General features: G+C 35.4%; 1 protein-coding gene across 13 annotated transcripts in view; it reads right to left on the bottom strand.

The window, feature by feature from the left end:
- Nucleotides 1-27,742, bottom strand: part of mast4 (microtubule associated serine/threonine kinase family member 4) — a 130,470-nt gene that overhangs the window by 63,573 nt on the left and 39,155 nt on the right. For 11 of the 13 annotated variants that reach the window (XM_042725022.1, XM_042725023.1, XM_042725021.1 and 8 more), the window contains one exon: nt 27,156-27,283. In XM_042725022.1, the coding sequence (XP_042580956.1) occupies nt 27,156-27,283 (128 nt within the window). Of the gene's footprint in view, nt 1-3,875; nt 4,433-27,155; nt 27,284-27,742 lie in introns of those variants that run through there. The other 2 variants (XM_042725032.1, XM_042725035.1) reach the window with 2 other exon arrangements.

Raw genomic sequence — 27,742 nt, 5'->3', positions numbered from 1 at the left:
TGTAATAAATAGTAATATGTAATATTCAAATATAAACACTACATTCATGTGCACAGATATCATATTCATCATAGGAGACTAATTTAAGTGCAGGACAAATCAATGTCTAATTTCCAAGAAGAAAAAAAAAAAAGTAATCTTTGCCAAGTACCAAGCAGAAGAAATGTACATTTGTTTGATGTGGGTCATTTTACCTTGACAAGCTTTTTCTGATTTGGAGCTCATTTGAAGTTCATTTAAAGTTTCCATTACTTGTTTTCTTTCAGTGGCACCTCTGAAGGTGAAATGCACCTCAGTGTCACAATCTAATTTCAACATTTCTAAAGTCCGGCTCTAATTATGTCAGTCAATCAAACCCACTTTTGCAATTTCTCCGCTTACTTCATGAATGTTTTTTCAATCTCTCCACAAAGTCCATCTTCAATTAAGAATTTTTAATTTATTCCAACAGTCTAAGAAACGTATGGGAAGAAGTGTATGGGAAGAAGTGTGTAGACTTCCATTGCTAGATTAACACTGTGTCAACCGTGCAGGTAGGCAGTATATGGCACACAGCGCATACAAATTTAACTTAGATGTGCTGATAACACACACTGTGCTGGACTGGCGGGTTTTTGATGTTGCCATGAATATAGAAAGAACTCAAAACTACACAACATATCAGAACAAACATGCTGTTGCTGCAGTATTAGTATTTTAGCTGAATCCAGTATCAACAGTGTTAAATATGCTTTGTTTTTATTAACAAATAATAGCAAACCACCATTATATTATATAAAAAGCAATTTTCTGAAAGCACCACAGTGCCGTTGCTTTACTTCTATTTGTCCACACATTACAAATAAATAAATAAAATATTACTTTTAACTTTAAAAGCCCTTGTAATTCTTGTAATTGTAATTCTCCAGAATTCATAATGAATGCACAGCACACAGTATAGTGTCCAGTGCATAAATACAAAAAGCCAGACAGTTAACATGTAAACCATGCACATTAATATTGTGGAAAATGAGAATTGACTGATGTGCCCATATGGGTACAAACATCTCTCATTAGACATTATCAATCACGCTTATTGAATTCTGATACATCGTCATATATCATGCACAACAAAGCACTCTTGTCTTTGTGAATGTGACTAAGATTGCTCACTATCAGGCAAGTCATTCACAAAACAAATATTACATTACAAACGTATAAGTGTATATTAAGTATACAGGATATGAAGTGATTTTTCCATAAAGATCTTTTAATTGCCTAGACCTTAAACACATATTACTTTTTAAAAAAAACAATCCATATTCTTCAAGATTGCCAAAAAAAAAAAAGCAATTACATGTGCACACCTTTTTTTTTTTTTTTATTAGATCAAGTCAAATGTGAAGCGAAGCTTAATTCAACTAAACAAATGCAGGGAGATGACCCCATGAGACCTCTGAATGCACACATTCACTGCAACTGTAATTACAAAGCTAATATAGCACCACTACTGTCTATTCATTCTAATTACCTGCCAGTATCTACCGCCCATTTCAATATGTTCTGCTGACAACAATATCCTCAGTGGAACCAGCCAATCTTACAGGATACAGCCCGGAAGACCCATGTTTATTTGCGAAACAATATGTTTTAGTCTTTTTGAATTGCATTACTGAAGCTAATGTCATAACAGGCAGAACATTTGGGCGGTAGTGAGAAAATTTTATCAATGCTTTGGAAAGTGAAAGATCTTTTTATATGGCATGTTGTTTAAACTGAGACTGTAACATTTCATTCTGTAACATGACCAATTCAAACCAACAAAATTATATAGCAAAACAGATCCCCGATGAAAGGTACATTTTATTTACACAAAGACTTTTAACCCTTTTCTTTATTTAAAGGCTGAAATGTGAGGTCTACCATTTTATGAAACTTTTTCCAAGCTTTATTTGAAAGTCTAGGTTTTTGAACATTTCAAGCACATTTTAACAATACCATGATAATCGTGATACTGTGATAATTTTGGTCACTATAATTGTGATAAGAAATTTTTATATCATTTCATCTATCCATATAACCATGTATGTGACAAATAAAAATCTTGAATTTTGAATCTCTAGAATGATGAAAAGAATAAAAGACATAAGAAATACAAATTGATGAATGAATAAACAAATGAGTTAAAATAATAAATAAAAATGAATAAACAATAGCAAAAAACACAAGAATGAACAAATGAATTTATAAAATACAAGAATGGGTGAATGAATTAAAAAGTACAAGAATGAACAAATTAATTAAAAAAAATACAAGAATGAACAAAATTTATAAAATACAAGAATGAGTGAATGAATGAATTAAAAATACAAGAATGAGCGAATTAAAAAATTACAAGAATGAACGAATGAATGTAAAAAATACAAGAATGAGTGAATGAAATAAAAATTAAAAGAATGATTGATTGAATGAATGTAAGAAATACAAGAATTAGTGAATTAATTACTACAAGAAAGAACAACTGAATTTAAAAACATACAAGTATGATTGATTGATCTAACTGGGGGAAAAACCTTGCTCTGTTGTTGGTCAAATACAGATTATCATTTTAGGAATTATTTGAGTTTAAAGAAATGCACTGTTACAATTATGATGCGAATATGCAATCGAGGTGTGTGAACAAGCCTTTAGATTTAAACTCCAACATAATTATACTCAACTGAAAGCTCTCCCAAACACAATTAGAAGTGAGGCTGTGTGTTTAGTGAGTCTCAGAACAATTGCCCTGCATGCTGCAGCTACCTTGATGTAATTGACATAAAGCAGCTAATTGACTCAACCTTCTCACCGGCATCAACCTGTCTAAATTTAGCAATGTAACACAAACACACTTTCTCTGCTGTAGTGACAATTACAACATTAACTCAATTCAGGAAGTTTCCTAACATAAAAGATTCTCAGAGTCTCCGATTTATGATCTCATAGCCTGAAGCGACACAGAGTGTGAAACAGCGCACTGACATGCATTTGACTGACATATGAAAACACTGTGTCCCACATGAAATCATACAGCAGAACACTGAATCTTGCTCTCAGGGCAAACAATCTTTGTTTTATCACCAGCTGTGGTGATGTCCACAACACAGAGTTTAGAAACAAGTGTCCTTTACCATGCCTAAACAAAGTAAAGACTAAGAGTCTCTTTAATGTCACCATTTCACAAAGAGATTAACCGCCAGTGGATGGATGACTAATTACTCCTTTTAAACTCACAGAGCAGTTACTTCAAATACAATGTCTTGAAGGGATAGATCATACAAAAAAGGAAATTCCATCATCATTTATTCGCCCTCATGTTGTTCCAATTAAACGTCCAATTAATTGTTAAATTCATTCATTAAAAACATTAATTAAAAATGCTCTGAAACTATCACAAACACAATCCAACCACAATAGAATTTTCAAAATTAAAAACAAATAATGCTAAAAATATGAATGAACTAAAACACTGTCAAACATCTCACTATAAAGTGTTGTCAGAAACTTCATTGTTTTATTACAACTACCAATAACTTAAGTCTAACAAAGACTTCCTTTAAAAAGATCATTTTCTAGTGTTCTATCAGTTTTGTAAAGTTGCTGATCTTGTTTAAAAAGAAACTGACAAGGTATAAACTATGTGCAGAGAGACAGAAACAGTACCTATATTTGCACTTTGCCATCTTTTCAGTGACAAAACTCACATTTTCAGTCTTCCAGTGCAGTATTTGGACATTTCAGCATGCAAAGACACAGACTCTAGTCTGTAATTCATCCCACATCCAAGTGTTCACATAAAAGCTACAAAACAATGAAGTGGCAAACACCCACACCCCGCATCACTCTATATTCCCTACCTGTAGCCCGCGTCTCCTCAGAATGCTGGACTCATCCATGCCAGAGAGGCAGAGCGCATACTTTTTCATTCGCACTCTCTTGCTGTGTGTATGCGTCTCACTGCTACTTAGCCATACTGCACCGCGCTGCCTCCTCTAGCATTCCCGCGTTCCTACAGGCACACTCCATCTGATCCGAGCAGCTGCTAAAGACTTACATCAGAACTTATCCGATTGGAGGGGGGCGATCAGCTGACATGTCGCTGTTTCGCTCTCTTTGAACTTCAGGACAATGTGTGAGCATGTACGTGTTTGAAGAGAAGAGAGGATGTGAGAATTCGAAAGAGAGAGAGAGCTTGTGAACGCGTGTTTGAGGGAAGAGCAAGAGAGACAGGAAATGCAGGAGGGGTGAGAGAGGAATAGAGAAGTAGGGGGGTGAAGACCGGGAGCTTTAATTCAGTGTAAAATCCCATGAGGGCCACCGATTCATTCCCCACCAAACAGGCACATTCTGTGGCACCCGGAGTGACCGCTTGCAGGGAAAGAAGAGACAGGAAATCCTGTTGTGCATTGTTTTGCCAGCACTAAACAATGCAGCTGGCAACCTGTGTGTGCGTCCACATTCAGTCAATGGTGTTAGCGAGCCGATGTTGAGTGGTATTGAGTTCCTATTTGTGTTTCAACTGGAGCTGTGGATAAGGAGTCAGGAGTGAAGGTCAGAAGGCTTGGCGGTCATGGCCAGAGTGAACTGGGCAGAAATAAAATGGAAGGACCGCACAGTGAGAGCACAGGGGTAAACAGGGCATCCTGTAACGGCTAGTTTGCAAGCACTTCCTTCATTATTGTGATGAGCTATAGCTGACAGGAAGACTTTTCCTTCCCTTCCAACATAAACAAGCTTGAACAATAAAACCTTTTCTATCAGATTGTCCATTTTAAACCAGCATTGCTTCTGCCATAAACATGCAGACAATGTTTTTGGCCATTCTAACGCAATGAGCTCTAGGCATTTGGCAAATTGGCAAATGCATGCAAAAGTTTTTGAACACAAGGCTGCATCCTGTGTGACCACCCCTTAAGAAACATTAGATCAGGGTCAGATAAACCAGGAACCGATATAATTATAAGGGGTTTCCTCAGTCAAAAATTAACTATTTACCAAAACTGCCAAATGGCCGGTGACTTGAGAAAATGCACCCTATATAATATAGTATATAATATATATAATATAAACTATTCTCGTTAAAAATGTGGCAAGATAATTGGTTGCATGTTATAAAGGTGAATTTTTGGCTGCATTTGGCACTTGATAACTGAATGTTAATTTTAGGCACAGTCCCACCTTTTCTCCTGCTAGTGCCGCCCCTGCATCCGACTCTGTAACAATACAAAGCTGGTTGAAAACTGGCCAACTTGTTCTTTAAGACTATTTGTTAAAGCAATTTTCCCTAACCAGTCGCTTTTGAAAGTATGTTGTTTTGTACATCCTACTAGTCTCAGCAACTGCATGCTAAAATGTCCAGCTCTAATTTAACTGCTGTTACACAATTTCTAGAAGTCAGGAAATGTAGCAATTTATCTGGCAACACATTTGTGTTAACAATGAGCACTTTTAAAGAACAAATAATCATAGGAAAGTTTACAAGGTACTCAACGAGGTACTCTTGTTTGTGGCACTCAGTAGCAAGTAGACGACATATTTATGAGCAGAATTATATTCCAATATGGTTTGGTAATTGTATAGCTATAGCAATAAAACAATGCCCAAAATAAGCTGCCAAGTGGAATAGACTTAAAAGGATAGTTCACCCAAAAATAAAAAAAATGATGTTTATCTGCTTACCCCCAGGGCATCCAAGATGTAGGTGACTTTGTTTCTTCAGTATAACACAAAGATTTTTAACTCAAACCATTGCAGTCTGTCAGTCATATAATGGAAGTGATTGGGAATCACGGCTTTGAGAGTCAAAAAAACATACACAAACAAAATCAAATTAAACCCTGCGGCTCTTGACGATACATTGATGTGTAAAGACACAAAACGATCAGTCTGTGCCAGAAACTGAACAGTATTTATATCATTTTTTTTTACCTTCAATTCACTGCAATGTCTGAACTGTCCTGAGCGCGTCTCTCAAATGGACCATTGACACTCTATCTACGATCTCAATTAGGAGTGTCAATGGTCCATTTGAGAGATAGGTGGCAGTAATGCACTTTTAATTCTGCGATCCGCCATAAAGCAAGAATACGACGCATCACGTGCTGGCTGTTGAGAACACGCTCAGGACAGTGCGGACATTGTGAAAATGGTCAACCCTTCTCCATTCTGCAGATATTGTTGCGTCTGGTTTGTGCATTGTAAATCAAAAAAACTTTTTTTTACCTTTATTTACACCTTTATTTTCCACCCCCACAAGCTATACAGAACTACCCCCAAACCCCTCCAGCTGGACTGTATTCAGTCGCTACTGGTTATAGTGTAAAATGGACACGCTCTATCTAAAATAAAATAAAAATGGTGTAACATAAACCAGTGAACTGCAGAACACATTTGTATGAATCATTTTACATATTATTTTATTATATATAAATAAATAAAAAAACACCACAACCTGGGATTTTAACTGTAAACTGGAGAAGGAAACTTCCTTTCTCCAGACATGCTCTTCATTCATCTCACTTCACAATAATAAAAAATAACTGTGTCATCAAGCAGATAATTCTTGTGTGTTTATTATAGTGTTAAAATGCTGATCTTATATACAGTATAGAGGCCCGGATTGGCTAATCGGCAGCACCAGGAGGATTCCCGTTGGGCTAGTCTGTTTTTTGGCCGCGAGGGCTGTGTTGTCATGCTACTGGGTTGAGATATGCTGCCTGCACTCAAAGCAGCCCTACTCTTTTTATTTATTTTCTCGCAGCCCATATTATTATTTTCACCAGACCATAATAATACATTTTCAATTGATAATTAATCATTCTTTTTGCAAAAATCATTGTTATTTGTGAACGTAGGCGTTTGAGGAAGGCTTTAAGACCAAGCGGAATCCTCTGCCAGCCGCTCCCGCTTTACAGCGAGCACGACTTGCGCTAACTGCACCCAGGTTCACTGTCCGCAAGTTTTGATTTTACAAAATCAGTCTGTGGTGAATACATTGAAAAACAAATAATGTAGTGTTTGCTATTCTTTTGCTCTAGTGTTGGCTATTCTTAAACTAGGACCTCATTATATTGAAGTATCAATCCAAAAAAAAGTGTTCTTTCATTGAAAAGTATGCATTTTTATTCATTCACAGGCTATATGTTTGAAATAATGTTTTAGTTCAAAACTTGAAGTGCCATTGTTTTAAAAAAATGCTTTATTGACTGACGTTTCATAGATCTTCAGGTTTTTTATTGTTTATACTAGATTTAACTTGAATCTCAATACTATTAAACTGACTTTAAAATCTCAAGGAGTTTATTAGTTGAAATGGGTGAAAATGTCACAGTGCATGTTAAATAGCCTTAATGAACTTGTATAGTAACCAAAGACCTTGACTGCATGTTACCATGAAACTAACAATATAATTTGATTGTATTCCTGTATAAAATGGGACAGCAACCTTTATATCAAACATTTTTAAATTGTCCATAGATGAGCAAAACGGGAGTCAGGTTCTGCGCCAGAGCGCACAAAGTGAATGGGCATGCACAATTTTTAGGGGGGAGGAGGCTTTTTTGTTTCTTAAAGTAATTTTCAGATGCAAATGGAAAAAAAACGGGATAAATACAAACACGAAACTTATAAATAGGTAACAACATAGTCTAGATTAACCCACAGTAACAAAATTTAATCGATGAATTGGTTAACCCACAGTAACAAATTTTAACCGATGAATTGCCTATTTTCATTTGCTGCGTGTTTTTAAAAACAGTAAAACATAAGGTAAGGTTGGGTTTTCATTCGGGACAAATCCAAACGTTTCCATATTCGTGATGTTGCCCATTTTGAAGCTAAACTATTATTCATTAGGTATTAGCGTTTTGTACTAGCAACAACCCAGTTACCATGTTCCATCAACCTGACCACCGTAAACTGGTATACGACCTGTTTTTTCCCACTAAGATGCCCACCAAAAACTAATTATCCCCAGAACCATACATATCTGGAGTCAATATAGTGTGATTTCATGGACAGCTGTAGTGGTATTTTTAAGGCATCCATTTGTCAATCTTTTTTTTTCTCCTGGAGTGTTATACAGCAGTGCAGTCTTATGAAGAGATGAAACTTTAAGCGACAACCATCGTGCCAATCCCAATCGTAAATTTTACAGTCTGCTGTGTTTTTTTTTTCTTGCTCGCTCTCTCTCACACATTCTCTCACCTTCCCACACACTCACACTCTCTCGCTCCAACATACTCACAAACCCTCAGCCTTTCTAACTCATTCATTTCAATTCACCATGACTGCCATGTGAATATTAAGTGGGTTCCCCCCAGTTCTCCTTGTTTCTCCAATGAAGCTTGAATGATGCCAGTTACAGAGCAGCACAAAAGAGATCGACAGTTACCTGCAGAATATGTACAAAAATGATTTTAGATGGTCAAACGTGTAAAAATGTAAAATGTTGTTCTCTGTTATTTGTTATATCATATTTTGCATTTTGGATAAAAGTGTTCATTTGGTGAGAGAATGATAAGAAGCATAATCTGACATGGGCATTTTAAAATTCTTTCAAACTGTGGCAAAGAGCTTGGATTAAAATATGTCTCTTCTCTGTAGAGGAACAATTTCAAAAGATTATCCTGGGAGAATTAGTCCCGATTCAGCAAGTACAGTGAATGGTAGGAGAAGGGAACAATTACAACATTCCCTTTTAAAGTTTTGGGTATGCTGCCTGTGGTGGGGTATGAATGCAAACACTGAACTTCCTCAAGTGTATTCAAGGAAACGGTTTTTGACAACAAAGCTTTTTAGAATCAGAATCACAGTCAAAATTAGCTTTATTCGCCAGGTGTGCACAAACACACAAGGAATTTATTGTGTTTCTTTTTAAGGTGCTCCTGGTACATAAATACGTGCATACATACATACACATCTGACATAAAAACAGAAAAACATTTAAAGGGGTTGTTGACTGATTTTTTTCTAGGCTTGATTGTGTTTATGTGGTGCAGTCTAACGTGTTAATGCTTCGTTTTTAGTTTTTTTTTTTTTTTTCACATCATTTACCTTTAATCTACACCGCTCTGCCCCTTCTCCTTTGAAGGTTCTGATGATTTCCTGATTTTAAGAAGCTCCACCCTCAGAAATACGCGTTGTACTCTGATCAGTTAGCTGGCTCAGTGTGTTGTGATTCGCTAAACCGCTAGTGCACGTCTAAACATTACGCCCCTGGCCTCAGTGGCATGTGCTCCAGTTGTATTGTAAACAATGGCTTTGTCAGTACTATCAATTTGAATGAATTTGAATGAGACGCAGAGGATATTAGTGAAGAGGATCACGCAGAACCTGTGCAAGCACATGACGTCACAAACCCAGTAAGCAACTTGTTGTAGTCCCTACGAGCCGTTTTTGTAGGCATTAAACTGCCATCATTTAAAAAGATGATATCTCCATTTGCACTGAACTTTCAGAGTCTTAACTTTGCAGATATTGTTTATGCTCACACAGCAACATTACACACCAACTAACGTTAAAAAGTGAAATCGCAATCAACCACCCCTTTAAATAGTAAGACTTAACAATAAATAATAATGTGTATGAATCTGGAACTGTAGATTTATGTACAGATTTGTGCATTATTTACTCTACATACAGCTGTATAAATAAAGAGATGCATACGTATCTACATAATACTTGAGAAAGAGGCAATAATTAGAGATGGAGGATGAATTACAGAAATTAATTGCAGAACATATGTATTGATTCATGTGTTAGCTGTTTAAGCTGGAGATGGCATGGGGAAAAATGTTTTTATGCGTCTGCCTGAGGGAAGAAGTACAAACAGGTTGTGTCAGGGGTGAGAGGGGTCTTTGATGATGTTACCTGCCTGTTTCTTCACTCTGGAGTTGAACAAGTCCTGAAGGTTGGGCAGGTTCACACCAATGATCCTTTCTGCCATCCTAACAGTCTGTTGCAGTCTTCTTATATCTGATTTGATGGATGACCCAAACCAGACAGTTACAGAAGAGGACAGAACCGACTCAATAACAGCGGAGTAAAACAGTGTCAAATGTGCCTGTGGCAGGCTGAACTTTTTCAGCTGATGAAAGAAGTACAACCTCTGCTGGGCCTTTTTCACAATGGAGTCAATGTGAATGTCCCACTTCAGGTCCTGAGAGATGCTAGTTCCTAGGAACTTGAATGACTCCACTGCAGCCAGAGTGCTGTCCTTGATGGTGAGAAGGGGAAGAGCAGGAGGTTTCTTCTGACGTCTACTATCATCTCCACAGTTTTGAGCGTGTTGAGCTCCAGGTTGTTGTGACTGCACCAGACATCCAGCTGCTCAACCTTTTGTCTGTAAGCAGACTCATCACCGTGCTGGATGAATGTGGTGTCATCTGCAACCTTCAGGAGTTTGACAGAGGGGTTTTTAGAGGTGCAGTCATTCATGTAGAGGGAGAAGAGCAGTGGGGAGAGAACGCAGCCCTGAGGAGCTCCGGTGCTGATGGTGCGGGTGTTGGATGTGAGTTTTCCCAGCCTTACTAGCTGCTGCTTGTCTGTCAGGAAACTGGTGATCCACTGACAGATGGAGGTGGGTACAGAGAGCTGTGTCAGTTTATTCTGAAGGGTATCTAGAATTATGGTGTTTTAAGCAGAGCTGAAGTTCACTAACAGGATCCTTGCATATCTCCCTGGTTTGTCCAGATGTTGGAGGATGTAGTGCAATCCTATATTGACTGCATCATCCACAGACCTGTTTGCTCGGTAAGCAAACTGCAGGGGGTCCAGCAAGAGTCCAGTAATGTCCTTAAAGTAGGCCAACACCAGTCTCTCAAATTACTTCATGACCACAGATATTAAAGCACAGGTCTGTAGTCATTAAGCAGGGCTCTAGAGTGCGACCAATTTGGTCGCACATGCAACCTAATTTCTCAATGGCGCTACCAGCCGTTTGAGGAAAAAAAAAAAAAAAAAGTCTCTGCGACTCTGAAAGTCTCCCTGTGGTTCAACAACAGACACTAGAGCCCTGCATTTCAGCCCGAGCCCGACGGACCCCGACTTTTTTTTTACGCCCCTCGAGTTTTTCTAAATTAACTTAATAAAAAAATAAAAAAAATAAAAAATAAATATAATCACTTTTTGCTATTACATACAAAACTTAACTATTGTAATAGCTGAGACAGTAGTATAAGCTGTTTAGGGACTGTTTAGCTGTTCAGATCAGACACTAGGGCATCCCTTCATTCAGACACAGTGGAAGATCTGATAAGAATCAGTGTAGAGGGGCCAAGTCTGGAAGATTTTGATGCTATAGAGAGTGTGGCCAGCTGGTTTAGCCAAGGCCAAAGATCAAGAGGCCAAACTACAGGAGTTGGCCATCCGAGGGGCATGTGACTGCAATGGAGGATAGTCCATAAGACATTGAGCCATGAGATGTTCAATTTGAAGCCCTTAAAACACTTAATTTAGATTTTCTTTTTATTTCATTTATCTTGAGATTTTTTAAGTTTAAATTTTAGCTCAGTAAAGCACTTTAAGCACCAACACTTTTTCAGTAAGTTACCTTTCTTGTAGAATTGTGCTTCAAATAAAGAACATTATGTTGACCAGATTGTTAGTTAATCATTTAGGCTACAAGTCAATATTGCCTATATGGACAGCGATTTAAAAAAAAAAAAAGGGAACTTGTAATAATGAGGTTTTAAATGTGATGCGGTAAAAAATTTGGGTGCACCTAACTTTAGGCACACCAGTGCAACCAGTGCAAAAAGTTAGTCTGGAGGCAGGCTGGAGAGACATTGTTTGGGCCTTTGGCTTTCCTTATCTTCTGCTTTCTAAAGACGTGGAATACATCAACTTTAAAGATCTTACAGGCAGGCTGAGAAACTGTAGGGGGAGAGAGGGGGAGTGCGTTGATGGCTATGCTGTGAGATGGTCAGAGCGGGTGTGGGGTGTCAGACCAGTCTTTTGCTTTTCAAATCTGCAGTAAAACTCGTTTAGGTCTTCAGCCAGTTGTTGATTGGCCTCAGTGCTGGGGTATGGGGTCTTGTAACTGATATAGAGTAGGCATGGACCGATTACCAGTTTCAAGGTATACCGCGATTTGAAAATTTCACAGTCTCAAAACCACAAAAATTTTCCATTGTACCATTCCTGCGGTATGCACTGTTTTCCATGTCTCCTCAATGACTGAAAGAGTAGGAATCCCTCAGGCTGAGTGCAGTGTAGAGAGTAACACTGACCCCTCCTCCTCCTTTTGGTGCGAGCGAGCGGTCAGTCACGTGTGTGTAGAATGGGCGAACTTAATACCCGGGTACACTTCACATTCAGCATTTCCTTTCCTTTTATTTTCCAAAAAGTAATTTATGTGAAGACACTGAAGACAGACGCACAGAGAAAAATACTGTACCAGGCAGATCACTCACTGTTTATGATGCACAAACTATTGGAAGAAAATCCTCAATATTGATTTGGGGGTTTATCTGAATGTGTTTCTGAGGGGAGCTGACTGTCTTCTGAAAAGTTTACTTGGTATAATTTCACAAACCTTGTCAGAACATTCTGTTTTTGCTTCAAATTGGGTAATTATTAAATCAAATTATGTGTATGATTATTATTATCTAACTAAATTATATGAAATTATATAAATTATATGTATATGAATTATATCACTAAAATTAAATAACTGTAATTACAGATTTAGGTTAAATAAAGATGTCAGTCTTTTTTTTTTCTTTTTAGTAAACAAATCAAAGAAAAACATAAACTAATTCTACTATTTCTAATATTCTGTATGATGCTCAAAAACAGAATATATTGTGTCCAGCTGGAATATATTGTGTCCAGCTGGAAAAAATAAAACAAACTACCCAGTCATTTAAAAATAACACATTTCAGAGCTGTAACAACAATACCGTGATACTGTGAAACCGTGAAACCGTGATATCCTTGCTTAAGGTTATCATACCATCAAAATCTCATACCGGCCCATGCCTAATATAGATTTAGATTGATATATTTTTTTTCCTTTTCAGAGTAGTTTAACTTATCTCCCTATTCAGTGTGTATTTGGCCTGTTTGTACAAGCAGGAACTGCTTGCAGGAACTGAAAACATAACCCATGCAGGAACTAAAAACATAATTGGCTGGAAACCACTTCATTGGCAAAAGCGAAAACTCGCACCTTCCTGTAGAACTGCAGGAAACACATTCAGTGAGGAATACAGTTGAGTCAACCACTGCATGCAATTTGCTTGACGTAATTTACCGGAGTACAACAACATCCTTTTGGTTTTGGAACATTATTGGATCATATAATCTTCCTCTGGCCAGGCTTTAGGAAGATCAACAAAATTCTAATTTCAAATTATGTGATCAAATTTGATAATAATTGGTGTCAAACATTTGAACATAAAAAAAAAATTTAATACATACACTTGATGCACGATAACTAATGAGGTTTGTATGTCTCTATGTATGTGCATTGAAATAAAAGACTAAATTAAATCTGTTCAAATAAATCTATATCATTTGGATTACTTTTACAATCATTTTATGAGCATTTTGAAGCATCACAGTTTTAGGCGAATAGACTTTCAATACAGTGTTGGAACTCTCAGAATTTTCATTAAAAATATCTTTATTTGTGTTCCAAAGATGAATGAAACTCTTATGGGTTTGGAATGACATGAGGGTGATTAAATGACAGAATTTTTATTTTTGGGTGAATTATCCCTTTAAGGCAACTTTGACAGTCCTAAGAAATACATTTTCCAATACATTAAACACTATTATTTATTTGTTTGTTTGCTTGTTTGTCTGTTTTCTCAAATCCCTTGTAGATGATCATGACCATAAAATCCATCCTTCTCTGATTATAGCCAATCAAAATTAGCCATGTTTTCTGACTACATGAATACCTTAGTGGAGCTACTACACTCAACATATAATTTTCATTAAAAAAGATTTATTATAAGGTCTTGTGAGGATTCAGCAGGTTATAAATCTTTGTTTAATAGAAAGTTCGAGGACCAACAAAGGATGCTTTGTACATAAATTACATTGTGCACCCTGTCTGATACTGGTGAAGATGAATATGGGGATAAGGAACAAGGGAGATGGGCAGTGCAGGGTCATGCTGAGGTCATCACAGGTGAAGAAAGAGGTTTTGGCCAATGGCCATGACAGGATGTGAGAGACCTCTTTGTTCTCAGTGGGTGGGAGACTTGAGAGGCTTCCATATGAAAGTTTAAAGAGTCTAAAGGAAATGGAGAGATAGAGAAAGAGTCGTAAAGTGGAAAGGGGCTTCAGAGGTGAGGGCAGAGGGACCTGTGGTGAAGGTTGATTGAGTGTCCTGTGAGGTCGGGCTTCGTTCTAGCCCATCTGAGTCTGTCAGGGGCATAAGGATATGAGCCAGAGGCTTGCAGAGACCAAACACACACACACACACACACACACACACACACAATGCTGCTTCACAGACCTGAAACCATTGCAGTCACAGTCTGTCCCACCAGTCCTGATAACAGCACGCTTTAATTGACACATCAAACACCAAGGGCAAACCTGCACCTGCAGTACGAGTATCACATCAGAGTACAATGACGTCATGCAATAGAATCACTTTCTTAAATGTCATATTACATGACTGTATCAAACCAATTCATAATTAAGACTGTTGACCTAGCATTATAAAATTTAAGCAACATTGCCACTAATTTTGCCACTGTTTTCTAAACTTATCACATTAAATTAGATTCAAGCTTCAGGACATTAAGATTTTTAATAGCATATTTAAATTTCAGCAGCAAAAATGGCATTCAAGTTGGTGCTGTAGGTTTGAATAATTTTTGTGAAACATTTCAAAGGGTATATTTCAAAGAATCATTTTCAAACCATTTAGTGTGGAGGGCCACATTACTCAAAATTAAATAATTAAATGAATGTTGAAATATATAAATAAATTGTGAAATACATAATGAAATAATTAAATACATAAATGAGTGCATAAATGCCGAAATAAATATATATTTATTTATTTATTTGTTTATTCATTTATGTCTTCATTTATTTATGCATTTATTTATTTATTAATTCCTTCATTTCTTCATTTATTTATGTGTTTAATTATGTATTTATTTATTCATTCATTCATTTATTTATTTATTCATTATTTCCTCCCTCCACATTTTCACTGCGCTGCTTAAGCTCTGTTTACTCCTACAGCCAACATCTCCCAGATATTTTCTACTTGTATCAAAATTATGTCATAGTCAACGTTTTGAATGATAACTTCATCTGCAAGAGTCAACAACAGATCTTTTACTGTACCATCCTCAACCATAGCTCGTGTTGCAAAAAACAAGAAAAAGGTGCCTAAACTAGAAAGACCAAAGAAATCGAGTTTGAAAGGTGACACCGGCCACTGAGTGATGTGCCCAGAACCGTAACCCTGAAAATGAAATGTGGAGGGAGGAAATAAATGAATAAATAAATAAATAAATAAATGAACAAATAAATGAAATAAATAAATGAGTAAATAAAGAAAGAAATACATAAAGAAAGAAATTAATGAATGAATAAATTAATTAATATTTCTGCAATTATTTCTGCATTTATTTATGTTTAAATATTTCATTATGCATTTAACGATTTATTAATATATTTCAACATTTAATTACGTAATTTTGAGTAATTTGGCCCTACATAATTTAGTAGTATTTTTAGGAAAATTTATATAGGCATTCATTTGTTAATTGCTACACAACCGGTAAAAAATTTGAATAATTACACATTTTAATAGTTTTGAAAGAAATCTCTTATGCTTACCTAGACTATTTTTTGTGTGTGTGTGTGAGTGTAATACTCCAAAATAACAGAACAGTTTTCTATTTTAGTCTAAATCATTCCTGTGACACCAATAAATGTAAAAATGCCAATTAATGAATGCCGATATATTAAATAAATGCAGTAATAAATAAGAGACTGATTTAAAAAAAAAGAAAGAAAAGAAAGAAATTAAAATGATTTAATATTCTTTGTTGTGTTTTCCAGGGAAAACAGGGTGGAAATCATCTATATTGTTCATTTTTAAAATATATATATTTTTTATAACACACACACACACACACACACACACACACACACATACACATATATATATACATATACATATATGTAAATATGTATATATATAAATAATTAAATACTTGCCAAAACAAAATAAAATATGTACAAAATATAGTTTGTCAGACAGCATAGCATGGCCTATGTAGACGTGACGCTGACGCATCCAACCAGTGAAACGCCCGCGCTCAGCTCTAAATTCATCATAGGTAATGTTAAGTCGCAATGGCAATGCCCCTGAGTTAGTTTATCTGAGGATATGTTACAAACCGCCAATTAAGCATTAGGCCTACATTTAAGTGAAAATGAATGGCAGGTAATATGCAGCTTTTTGTGTTTTTGAAATCAGCAAAAATGGAAGGATCGTGTAGAACGTGGATTCACACAAGTTCACACCACGCACCTGCAGCATTTCTATGAACACAGAAAATGAAATAAAACTATATAGGCTACATAAAAAGCAATATATAGGCCTGTACATGAAATATACTTCACTTAAATCATTAAAGGGGTCATATGGTGCGATTTCAAGTTTTCCTTTCTCTTTGGAGTGTTACAAGCTGCTCATGAATAGATAAGATCCCTAAAGTTGCAAAGACTAAAGTCTCAAACCCCAAGAGATTCTTTATAAAATATCACTGCATTAACCATCAGGTGAAAAAAGTATAAAAGTTATGAAAGTTAAGACTCGTCCACACCCTCCTAAAATGCCTCGTTTAAACACACCCTCACATGTCTACGTCACTGTGTGGGAAGATTTGCATAATGCTGCCCAAATGTTTATGCAAAGAAAGGCGACGTAACTTTTATTCTTGCTGTAGTATTGTTGCTGTCGCCGCCATGTCATGGAGACACTGTGCGTTTCATTGTGAAAGTGAAACTACTTTGTTTGGCCTTCCAAACAAGGGCACAACTAGAAATCAAGTGGTTAAGTTGTATTTACAACACTGTTCCAGAACAGTTCAAACCAAATATTCAGATGTGTGCAATGAATTTTACAGAGGACAACAAGGAAAACGAGAGTAGCCTACAATGCCGGTGTTCTGACAAATAATGCTTACTCACAGCCTGTAAGTAGGCTATGTTTTCATATATAAAGAATTGCCACTTACTATTCAAATGCAAGTTTTGAGCAGTATAGAGCAGTGCTAGTTGTTTGTCGTTTCTCCAATCACAAATTCAGATTGCAGACATGGTTTTATGTTTATGCGGCACGATGCAATGCAAAGCGTAAAAAAACAAACAAAAAAAAAACCAGTATAAGCCATTATAATCAGTAATTATGTCCACACTGGAAGCTACAAATGCCTCTTTTGTAATGGGTTTTATTGTTTTCGTCTCATCGCGCCAGCCTGAGACACGGCATCACAGTATGTTAAGGGGTGTAACATTTGCGTCACACGCTTGAGGTATTCGGCCAATCAGCACTGGATAGCTGGCCAATCAGAGCACACCTTGCTTTTTTTAGAACGATGAGCTTTGTAAAAATCAATGCATTTCAGAAAGGCAGGGCATAGAGGAGAAACAATAATGTCAAGTATTTGGAAAACAATGTGTTTTTTTTTTTTAAACAAACCACATAAACACATTTCATTACACCAAATACACAAAATAATGTACTTTTTAGCAACATCATATGGTCCCTTTAACAGATTAACAAACCAAAAGAAAAAATTGTGCTAAGTTTGGATCATTGCAACACGCTCTGGAGTTCATGGAAAGGAAAGCCGTTTTCTTTATTTTGCAAGAGCTGCATCAAATCGCATCAGCAACACACATATAACATATTTTTGCTAACTCGACATCGCAGCCTGATCATTATAAAAATAAATACAGTTAAAGATATATAAAATGTCTGTGCGGTTCAGCGTAACCACCGCCTCACCGTGCTTTTATAGTCTATGTAAAGGATGATGTTTTATGTCGAAAATGCGAGTGAAGAACAAAGCATATAGTTTACATAATAAATAATATTTTAGCATCCAGATACATTGTGAATATGGAAACATTTGGATTCGTGCAGAATGAGAGAGGTAGGCTTCAGTTTCGCTTTTAAATGAATTCGTTTTGGCTTACAACTTTTGAGGATTTGTTGTAGAGTGAAGGGAACTAAAATAGCCTAATTGTGTTTGTAATGTCTGTAAATATTTTGCTTTATTTACCAGTGTTTTAGCCTACATTATTTCTGAATAATAATTATAATAAAATGAAATAATAATAATAATAATAATAATAATAATAATAATAATAATAATAAACAACAATAATAATAAATTAATAATATAATGTGATGTACAATTTAGGCAGTTTTTTTCCTCTCAAAACACTTATAGGAGTAGTGTTTTTTATCAATGCTGCAAACATTTTTAAATATCTTGAAAAAATAGGCCGACTTTAATGTCTTTAAAGCGTTGACAGTATTTTATCAAGATAGGCTACTAGATCAAGACTGTTTTTATTTTTTTTTATTTTTTTTTAGTAAAAAAAAAAAACGCTGTACTTTATTATTATTATTATTATTATTATTATTATTATTATTATTATTATTATTATTATTATAGGCAAAGAAAACCAGTATTAACCAGTATTTTTTCTACTCAAACCGGTTTCAGAACGGTAATACAGAGGAACACAGTAACAGAAACGTTCAAATACCAATTCTTGAACCGATCAATGTGTTTTTTTTAACCCCTGCTTTATGCAATTGACCAATATCGGTATTGGAATCGGCCAATAGTTGCTTGGTAAAATCATATAGGAAAAAAAAGATGATCATATTGGTGCATCCTTATATATGAAACTTATTATTATTGCAATACCTGCCAGCACTAGATAAAATGGTATGTAAATTTGCACTTAGCTATATGATTTTTATTGCTTGTGTTCCAATTATATCTCACCATCTTGTAGCACTTTGAAGGTTGGAAAATATGACAAACAAATGTCATTTCACCTGATGGTTAATGCAGTGATATTTCAATAGAAAACCATTTCAAAATGGAACGGGCCAGTGAGTCAAGGGTTCAACATCCCAACTGCTCCCACTTCATCAGAAAGACAGTTCCCATTTAACTGCTGTCTCCCTGTGTACACACTGACATGCAGCATGTCTGTAATTCAATTCGGGTTTACTAAACGAGGTTTTCACCTCTCATAAACCTCTTGAGATAATTTTGAAAGTCAAGGAAAAATGGACATATGTACCACTACAAAATGCAACAATAAAGGACAGGAGGTTATTTTAAGTCCTACTTAAAACATTGAACTTTAAACACAAATGGCAAAAATTGAGTTTTTGATGCCAAATGCTGATATATCCAGAGAGTTAGGTGGCTAATGACCAATGTAATGCTGATGTGTAAATAACAGAATTTCATTAAAAGCTACTTATTTATTTTTTAATAAATAAATTAAAAGAAAAAGTGTAGATACTTTTAAAATGACCAAAATATCAACAAGTATTGACTGTCAATCAAACAACAGCATTAAAAGCACAAACATAAAACCTGAAAAGCTGTTGGTTTGAGTGACGTTATTCTTCCTGCCCTGCGGTTCCGGCTCAGAAAACAGGCTAAGACAAAAGACACTGTATCAGTAAAGGACATCTCTGGCCAAAATAATGAAGAAGGTCTCACGGCCACAAAGCCTCAACATCAGGATTATGATTTCTTATCTCCATACCTGGCCAGGAGGAGTTGTATTGATTTCCTGTCAGAGTTAATCATGCTCAGGACAGATGAGATGCCATGACAAAAGCAGGTTAAAACATCAGATTTTTGGCTCTTACAGTGGATCTGGCTAAGATTTGTTTGGCTCAACAGGTCCACAATCAGCATGAAAACACAAGGGCTTCATGGTGCACCATGACAAGCTGTAATGCTCACTGAAAAGAGAAATAGACAGAGGTGGAGGAGAGGACAAACCCACATGAAGTCACGACTTTGCACTATACTATTACAAACACAAAAACATTTTAAGTGGTTGATAAAACTCTGAACTACACAGATGGTGAAGTGCTGGCTATGTCTCAGCAAACATCCACTATGACAAGTTCCTTTTGGATTTAAGCCAGGCAATAAAATACCTCAAGCTATGTAACATCATCAAAGCAAAATATTTAATAAACATCCTTTTGTGTGAAATTGTAAAGTGTAAAACAACTGTAGAAATTTCTGGTCTGGTCCATGTTAACGGTATGTCCTACAATGGATGCACAAAACACAGAGGTTTGATTTTAGTTACTTATTATACTACCATATTTTCACTTTTTTACTAAAATGTGCAGTGACTTTTATTCCAACGCAATTTAAATAATGCAATTAACATCAAGCATGCAAAACAGCGTTTTTTGGTACTTTCTGTTTTGCTTAAAAAAAAAATGTTTAAATATTGTTAATAATGAAAAATGACTTTTGATCTTTTATTCCTGTTCAGAGTTAAATTCAGAGATTTGGTGTGAAAAAATGGAAACTTGTAAGGTTTTTTAATAAACATTTTGTTTTATTTACTGGTATTTTACATTAATTCTGGATGTGATTTACACACTGATGTGACTTATCAGGGCTCTTTCTTTCTCACTTTCAAAAAAAAATAAAAAGGCAATTTTGACCTGGTGATTTACAGTCACATGTAACTTATTTTCTGGAAAATGCAGTATATATTCAGTATACATTATAATATATACAGTTATTTGATAGTGTATATTTAATAAATCTTAAAGTATTAACATTTAAAATGTAATCTGTAGGAAATCTATAAATGAAAATCTATTATTTCATACTGCACATTATAGGGTTGTGATTTCTTAATAAAACACAGAAACTGAATATTGTGTATTTACTGGTTATCAACCACAACATGTAAATAATAATCAGCTTTCAGGTTTAAACCAGTATTTTAGTAACATTTAATCCCTAATTTCCACCAAAATTCTATTATAATCCGTAGAATTTTGGAGATCATAAATTATTTATTATTAATTTAATAAAACTGAATAATTTAGTTTTACAGTATTAACAATAATTGTAGTCTCTATGGGGTTTCGTCTCAAACTACTGTTAACATCGCAAATTATTTTAAGGATTGTAAGTATAATATAATGTATTATATTTATATATAACACAATATATAAATATAATTTATCCAAACATCTCCTTATAGCTCAGACAGGATTTGGGAACTGATGAAAATGTTCTCTAAGGGGACCTTTAACTCTGGTGACTCACTGTGACTACCGCAGTGTCATAACTAATAAACAATCCCTTTGTAGTCATCATTTGCATTCTTCCCTGTGCGACTACCGCTGGATCCTAATAAAAACTGCAATCGCCCTAAGCGGACCTGCCAAAAGAGCACAGAGTCGATTCAAAATCTTTCTAATAAATTGCATAATTCATCAGTTTCAGATATGACAGTGTTAGGTCTGTTAGGTCAATTTGATTTATAGAGCACAAAACCCATAGTAAAGAAAATGAAGAGAAAAAGGCGGTGGCCATTTCTGAAAAGCTCTCCTAGCAATTTGAACACAGTTTTATACATAACATGCCAAATAATATTCAGATTTCACAGCTAGGGTTGGAAGGCATGATATGTGCAAGCAAGCAAGCAAGAATGAATGAATGAATGAATACATGAATGGTGTTTCTTGCTTTAGAATTCTTGGATTAAAATGCTTTAGTCATATTGCTGGTCACTAGTCACCATCCACTCTCAATGTATAGGAAAAGAGCAGAGTTCAACATGTGTTCATTATGTAACATTTCTTTGTGTATTCCACAAGAAAAATCCATGGTTTCCATAAAAAATTTTTTTTAAAAAAAATTATAAATTAATTAAATTAGATTATTTGCGATGTTATATGGTATGATTGTTTTCCAGTTATGCCCATAACAGAAATTTGTCAACCAGTAAAGATTTTGTTATACCATTTACACCACTGTATATCCACCACGATTTACAAATTCCAACACATGACAGAAAAGCCCACTTTGAAAACAAATGGGCTATTCCAGTGTAGACAGCTAAGTTGACTATAATAGGAGTGATTTCATTTCAACACGTCACGCCTTGTCTCACATGTCCAGTGTAAATACTGCATGACTGAAGATTGTTTACGGCTGCTATGCAATGTCACAACTCGACACACTAATATAGCATTCAACTGTATGTTCATCCAGACACATTGATACTGTATAAATCAATTTTTTTTTTTTTTTTTTTTTGCTCAACTCAAGTGTTAATGCAAAGCTAAAAATGAGCTAAATCAGTTACATCCCTCTATGGAGGGCCAGAAAGCTCTCGGATTTCATCAAAAAAACCTTAATTTGTGTTCCAAAGACAAACTAATGTCTTACAGGTTTGGAACAAAATGAGGGTGAGTAATTAATGACAGAATTTTCATTTTGGTGTGAAATATCCCTTTAACAGTTCCTCTGGACAATTGTCAGGTTTTATAGTATATTATTTTACGATTGTGTACGCATGCATTTCCGCTGAAGCAGTTTTTTTTTATTGTTTAACTGTTTCTTCTTAGAGTTCCTGTGAAGAACTCGATAAAAAGCAGAAAGCACTGTAAACACAAAATCCCCTTGATAAAACTGAGATATCTACCATGATCACTGAAAAAAAAAAAAAAAACATTTTATCTCATCCCAACTGACTCCAACAACACGTACAGTTTACAAATTTCTTGAATATCCAAACAAACCAAAGCAAAAACCCATATACCCTCCACATGAGGTTTACAAAGGGAAAACAGATAAGCTCCCTCTGTGTGTGAGGAATATCTTTCCAAGGTCACATATGAACCGTCAGCCTACTCCACAGGCACTCGTTTTCACTAAACAGCCTTAACATTCCCAAGACATACTCCTTCACTTTGTATTTTGCAGGAGGGGGATCATCCAAAAAGATAGCGCAGGAATGGCGCGGGGGAAAAGGCCATTAGCAATTCAATGGGAGTAAACGCAAAGCGGGAAGACCCCAGCATCATTGATTTTCAGGGAGGCTGATTTAGAAGTAGGGTCATGTAAACGGCCTGATAAATCCAAAGCAACTGAGATGATACCAAATACAAGAGAGAGAGAGACACAATTCTATTAACAATCCTTTTTTGTAAAGCAACAGCATATACACACAAAAATCACAGAAAATTTCCACTAAATCTCACATTATGTATTATTCATGATCACTGTAATAGACATGATGGTGTCAATTACTTTTTTTTTTTTTTTTACATTTTAGGAATAAAAGAGTGACTCCCTTATCTTGGAAAGAGTAATTAGCATTTTTGTAGTATCCTAAACATACACAATAATTAAATATTTACAGAGTTTTTGCATATTGTAAAAGCTGCACAAAAGTTTGAAATGACTGCACTGTGATGGAAATGACTCCTGATAAGTAATTAGAAATTATTTATGAATATTTCAGTATTAATGAATATTTTTTCTTTATAAAGTATTGCAAATGTAAAAATGTTATGATGTATTTTTAAAGTCTGCATGAACCGGAAGTTGCTGCCAACTTTATATCAGTGTAGTGACGTATTTCCAGGTGAAACAGAATATTGAATAGAGGGAATGGTTTTATTTTTGCGCTCCTCCGCTCTGTCTCTCACTCATAGCAACCTAATGGTTGGAGGGGCGTGTTTAAGGATATTCTGCACAAGCCGTCAAACTGACATCATCAGAAAAAGGAATGCCATTCCAGAGCGGAAGCAAATGTTCAGATTTTGATTAAAGATTACCAAGACAAACAATTTTTTTTCAGCGGATTAACTTGCATGGATTAATTGTTCACATCAAGACTTGCAATGAATGCTAGTAAAGTAAATAAAGTCAATTTTGATTTCATGCGGACTTTAATCTGGGTTTGGAAAAGAGGTAACATAAAATCTAAATCAAAGAGACTTTCAAAAAAATGGCATGAAGGCAAAGTGAAAAGTTTCCAATTAGACTTGAGTCTCTCAACATTACACGTTTACTGTACATTTATTCATTTAGCAGAAACTTGTATCCAAAGTGACTTACAATTGAGGAAAACAAATGTAACTTTTTTCCTTTTTTTTTTGGAAAGTGGTAAATCTCAAGTGTAAAGGACTACATTTTGTTCAGTTGGTTGTATGTCCAATGACCCAGATGGGACTCCAACCCACAATCCTCAACCCCTGAATCCTGATGCTACCCGTAACACAGTAGCAGAGCCCTGACTGATTAAACACATGAGAAAATAATACATGCAGCTTAGCAAGTCAAAAAAAAAAAAAAGACCCATTTAGTAACATTGTGATCCATTAGACTCTTTCAGTCTTTTTTAATGGATTCAATAAAATCACATTCAAGAATCATTTGTCCAGTCTGAATGCTCACAGTCTGGAGTCCATTTCTATTGCACTGTGCTATAAACGGAGTACTGTAGTGTTCTCCCCACACTAGAGAAAAAAAAATAAAGTCATGAGTCATTCACTGAAGACACACAAGAACCAACAATTGGACCAAATGTAATTAGAAGCATTTGTTCCAGCATTAATATTATTATTTATTTTTATTTTATTTTTTTATTTGGATCCCCAAAAGCTATGCCCTAAAGCATTGCTAGTCTTCCTGTGGTCCACACAACACTTAACATTCATACATTATTACATACATCTAAATAAAGAAGAAAATAAAAAGTTAAATTCATCCTCCGCATTCCAAAGCATCTCTATAAATGTTTCTTCCTCCCTTTTTAACATCTATAAAATATAACTATATAAAAAAACATATTGCTCATTCAATTAATTCCTATAACCCAACCTGCATACATTTTTTGTGTTATCCTAATTAAATGACAATGGTAAAAGACTCCATGATTTCAATGCCCTAAATGTTACTGTACATTATTTTTCTTTCTAGCATTCTTTTATATTCTATTTCTTTTTAGTATAATTTGTATTTTAACAGAACTGGTTCTGAATAAAATTTGGTTCTTGTTTTTCAACCCTCAGCAGCATGCCTAATACAGAAAACCAGTAGTATGGTTTTAACTGGTTATCTAAGCTGGTCAAAGGCTGTTTATTTCGGCAGGGGAGAGTGAGAGAGACCCAGGAGGGCACAATGAAAGCAGATTGGATACGGCCGCTAAGTAAATGACATTCTGTTTGTTGCAGCATTGACCCTGCTCTCTGCGGTCATTAATTTCAATCAGGCGCTCAACATGGAACCTGGACCTCTGTTTGCCATGGCTCAGGAGAGGCAAACAAGACATGGCAGTTTCTCAGGATATCATCACAGCTTCCAGCTCAACACAGGCAAAAATAAAGTTTCAAAAACTGGAATAGGAATATGGCTGTATTAACATCAACATTGCTCCTCTTAGTCTTGCAGACAAACCAAAGTATAGGTTTGAGATTAGTGTTTGTTTGTTTTTTCTCTCCAGTGAGCAATGCTGAGGTATAATGCAATTTAATGATGCAACTGAAAAATAAAAAACACTGGTATTAAATAATTTACTTCACACTATATACACTCAAAAATGAAGAAAAAAAAAAACGGATCCTTACTGACTGTCATTAGACTTTACATCATGTTCTGTTATCATGTACTCATCTTCATGTTCTTTCAAATCCACAGAACCTTAGTCCAACTTCAGAAAACATATATAGATATTTTAAGTATTCCCATCTCATTTTTGTCCATCCACTGAGAGTCCACAAAACCAATAACAAAAACTGATTAAAAAAAAAAAATCTATAGCAATCCAACCGTTTAATCCAAGTTCTCTAAAGAGATATAATTGTATTAATAAACCATTAATAAATTAATAAATTGTATAATTTAAGAGTTTTGAAAATATGTAACGTGCATAGAATGCATTAAACACATTAAAGCTCTATTGTGCATGCTTGACACACATGAACAAACCTTATTGGTTTATATGCATCAAGCCAGGCTTTTTAGTTGCATGGAGATCATGGACTGACAAAAATAATGAATGATTTAAAAAAATATATCTTAATTTGTGTTCCTATGATTAACAGAAATCTTATGGAATTTAATGATATGAGAGTGAGCAAATTATGGCAGAATTGTAATTTTTTGGTGAACAATGCAGCCAACAAAGCAACTGAAACCGACAAAAGAAACTTTACAATTTTACTTATCCAGACTGCTTCTCTAACTTGCTACAATCCTGAATTTCTTTATATTAAGCAATTTGTAAATATTGCTCTTCACAAGAGTCTAATGCAGTGCTTTTATGGAGTTTGACAGCCTCTGGTCAACACTTTCATTGTAAGGAACAGAGCAGTTTGGCCATTCTGCGAAATCCTGATAAGTGTAACACTTAAAAAGATTTAAAACACATGCAGCTAAGTAGATTCTGACAGCATTTTCATTTTTGTGTGAAATGTCCCTTTCATCTGAGTCCTATTTAATACTCTGTGACACAACAATGGTTCCATCAATACTGCAGACCATAGACAACAAAAGATGATTTTTCCTGGCAAGCGAGATGTGACATGTCCATTCATAATAACTGGAACCATGTTTGGTACCATAAAGTGTCATTCAATGTATTTTGATGCGTTAGTTTGTACTGTATGCAAGGGGGGAAAAACAGGATAGGAGCAGGTATACAAAGCCAGAGGCAAACCTTCCTCCCACCCCATAGAAAATCAGTAAAATGTTGTTTTAACTGTGATTGAGTTTTATATATTTTTCTAATTAACTATTGGGCTAATATTTTCCTTATTCATCGTTCAGTTAGTCAGAAAAAGTTAATCATTCTCATCAGTTCAAGCCAAATGCCAGATTCTTTTTGCTTTTGTTTCTTTGACAAACTACCAAAATGTTTCCAAATGCAACATGCTATAAAAGCTACATCTTGCTAGTCAACTGTATGGAAATTAAGGGGTTTCTTTATCACAGTGAACAGGCCAAAATATGTTATTTGTAGCGTAAGTGATGCAGCAGTGATCCCTAGTGTTTGAGTAGGGAATCTACCACATGATATCAGGTTAAACCTTTTTTTTGTAGTATACTGACCAGGCTGGCTGTGAGAGAGGGTGCAGATTTGCCAAGGGTCTGTGAGCGCATGCGCACCAGGTTGGTGGTCTCTGAGCCTGTAGCTGACCATGTTTGTTGGGTTGAGGCATATGGCAGCAGGTACTTCCCTGGAGGGAAAAATTAAAGATGTCTGTGAGTAAAAAAACAAAGAGAAACCACATTTTATTTTACTTACATTTAAACATTACATTACATCCATAAGAAAAAAGTACTGTGGAAGCATACTAAACAAAACAGGTTCTTAAAAGTTAATGTGTTAAATAATCTAATCTCTTCAGACAATATCAGAGAGGATTCTGGGGGTGCCTCACTATTTCACAGCCAATGACTCACTGGTGCATCATAATGGACATGTCATAACAAACACATGGGACTCAAATATGTATGAAATGAATGAATGTATATACATGTGTGTGGGTGGAGAGGAGAAAGTAGTGTAGTGTGGTGAGAAAATGATTTTTTTTGTTAATAAAATTATTATGATGTATGTGTGCACTTTTACACTCCATCCACTGCTGCTTTCTGTATGGCAGGCACAAAAACATTTGGACATTTAGGAGCTGTTC

Source organism: Cyprinus carpio, chromosome B5 (assembly GCF_018340385.1).
Source record: "Cyprinus carpio isolate SPL01 chromosome B5, ASM1834038v1, whole genome shotgun sequence".
Taxonomy (NCBI): domain Eukaryota; kingdom Metazoa; phylum Chordata; class Actinopteri; order Cypriniformes; family Cyprinidae; genus Cyprinus; species Cyprinus carpio.
The sequence above is the reverse complement of the archived record's forward strand: the minus strand, read 5'-3'. Positions and strand labels throughout refer to the sequence as shown.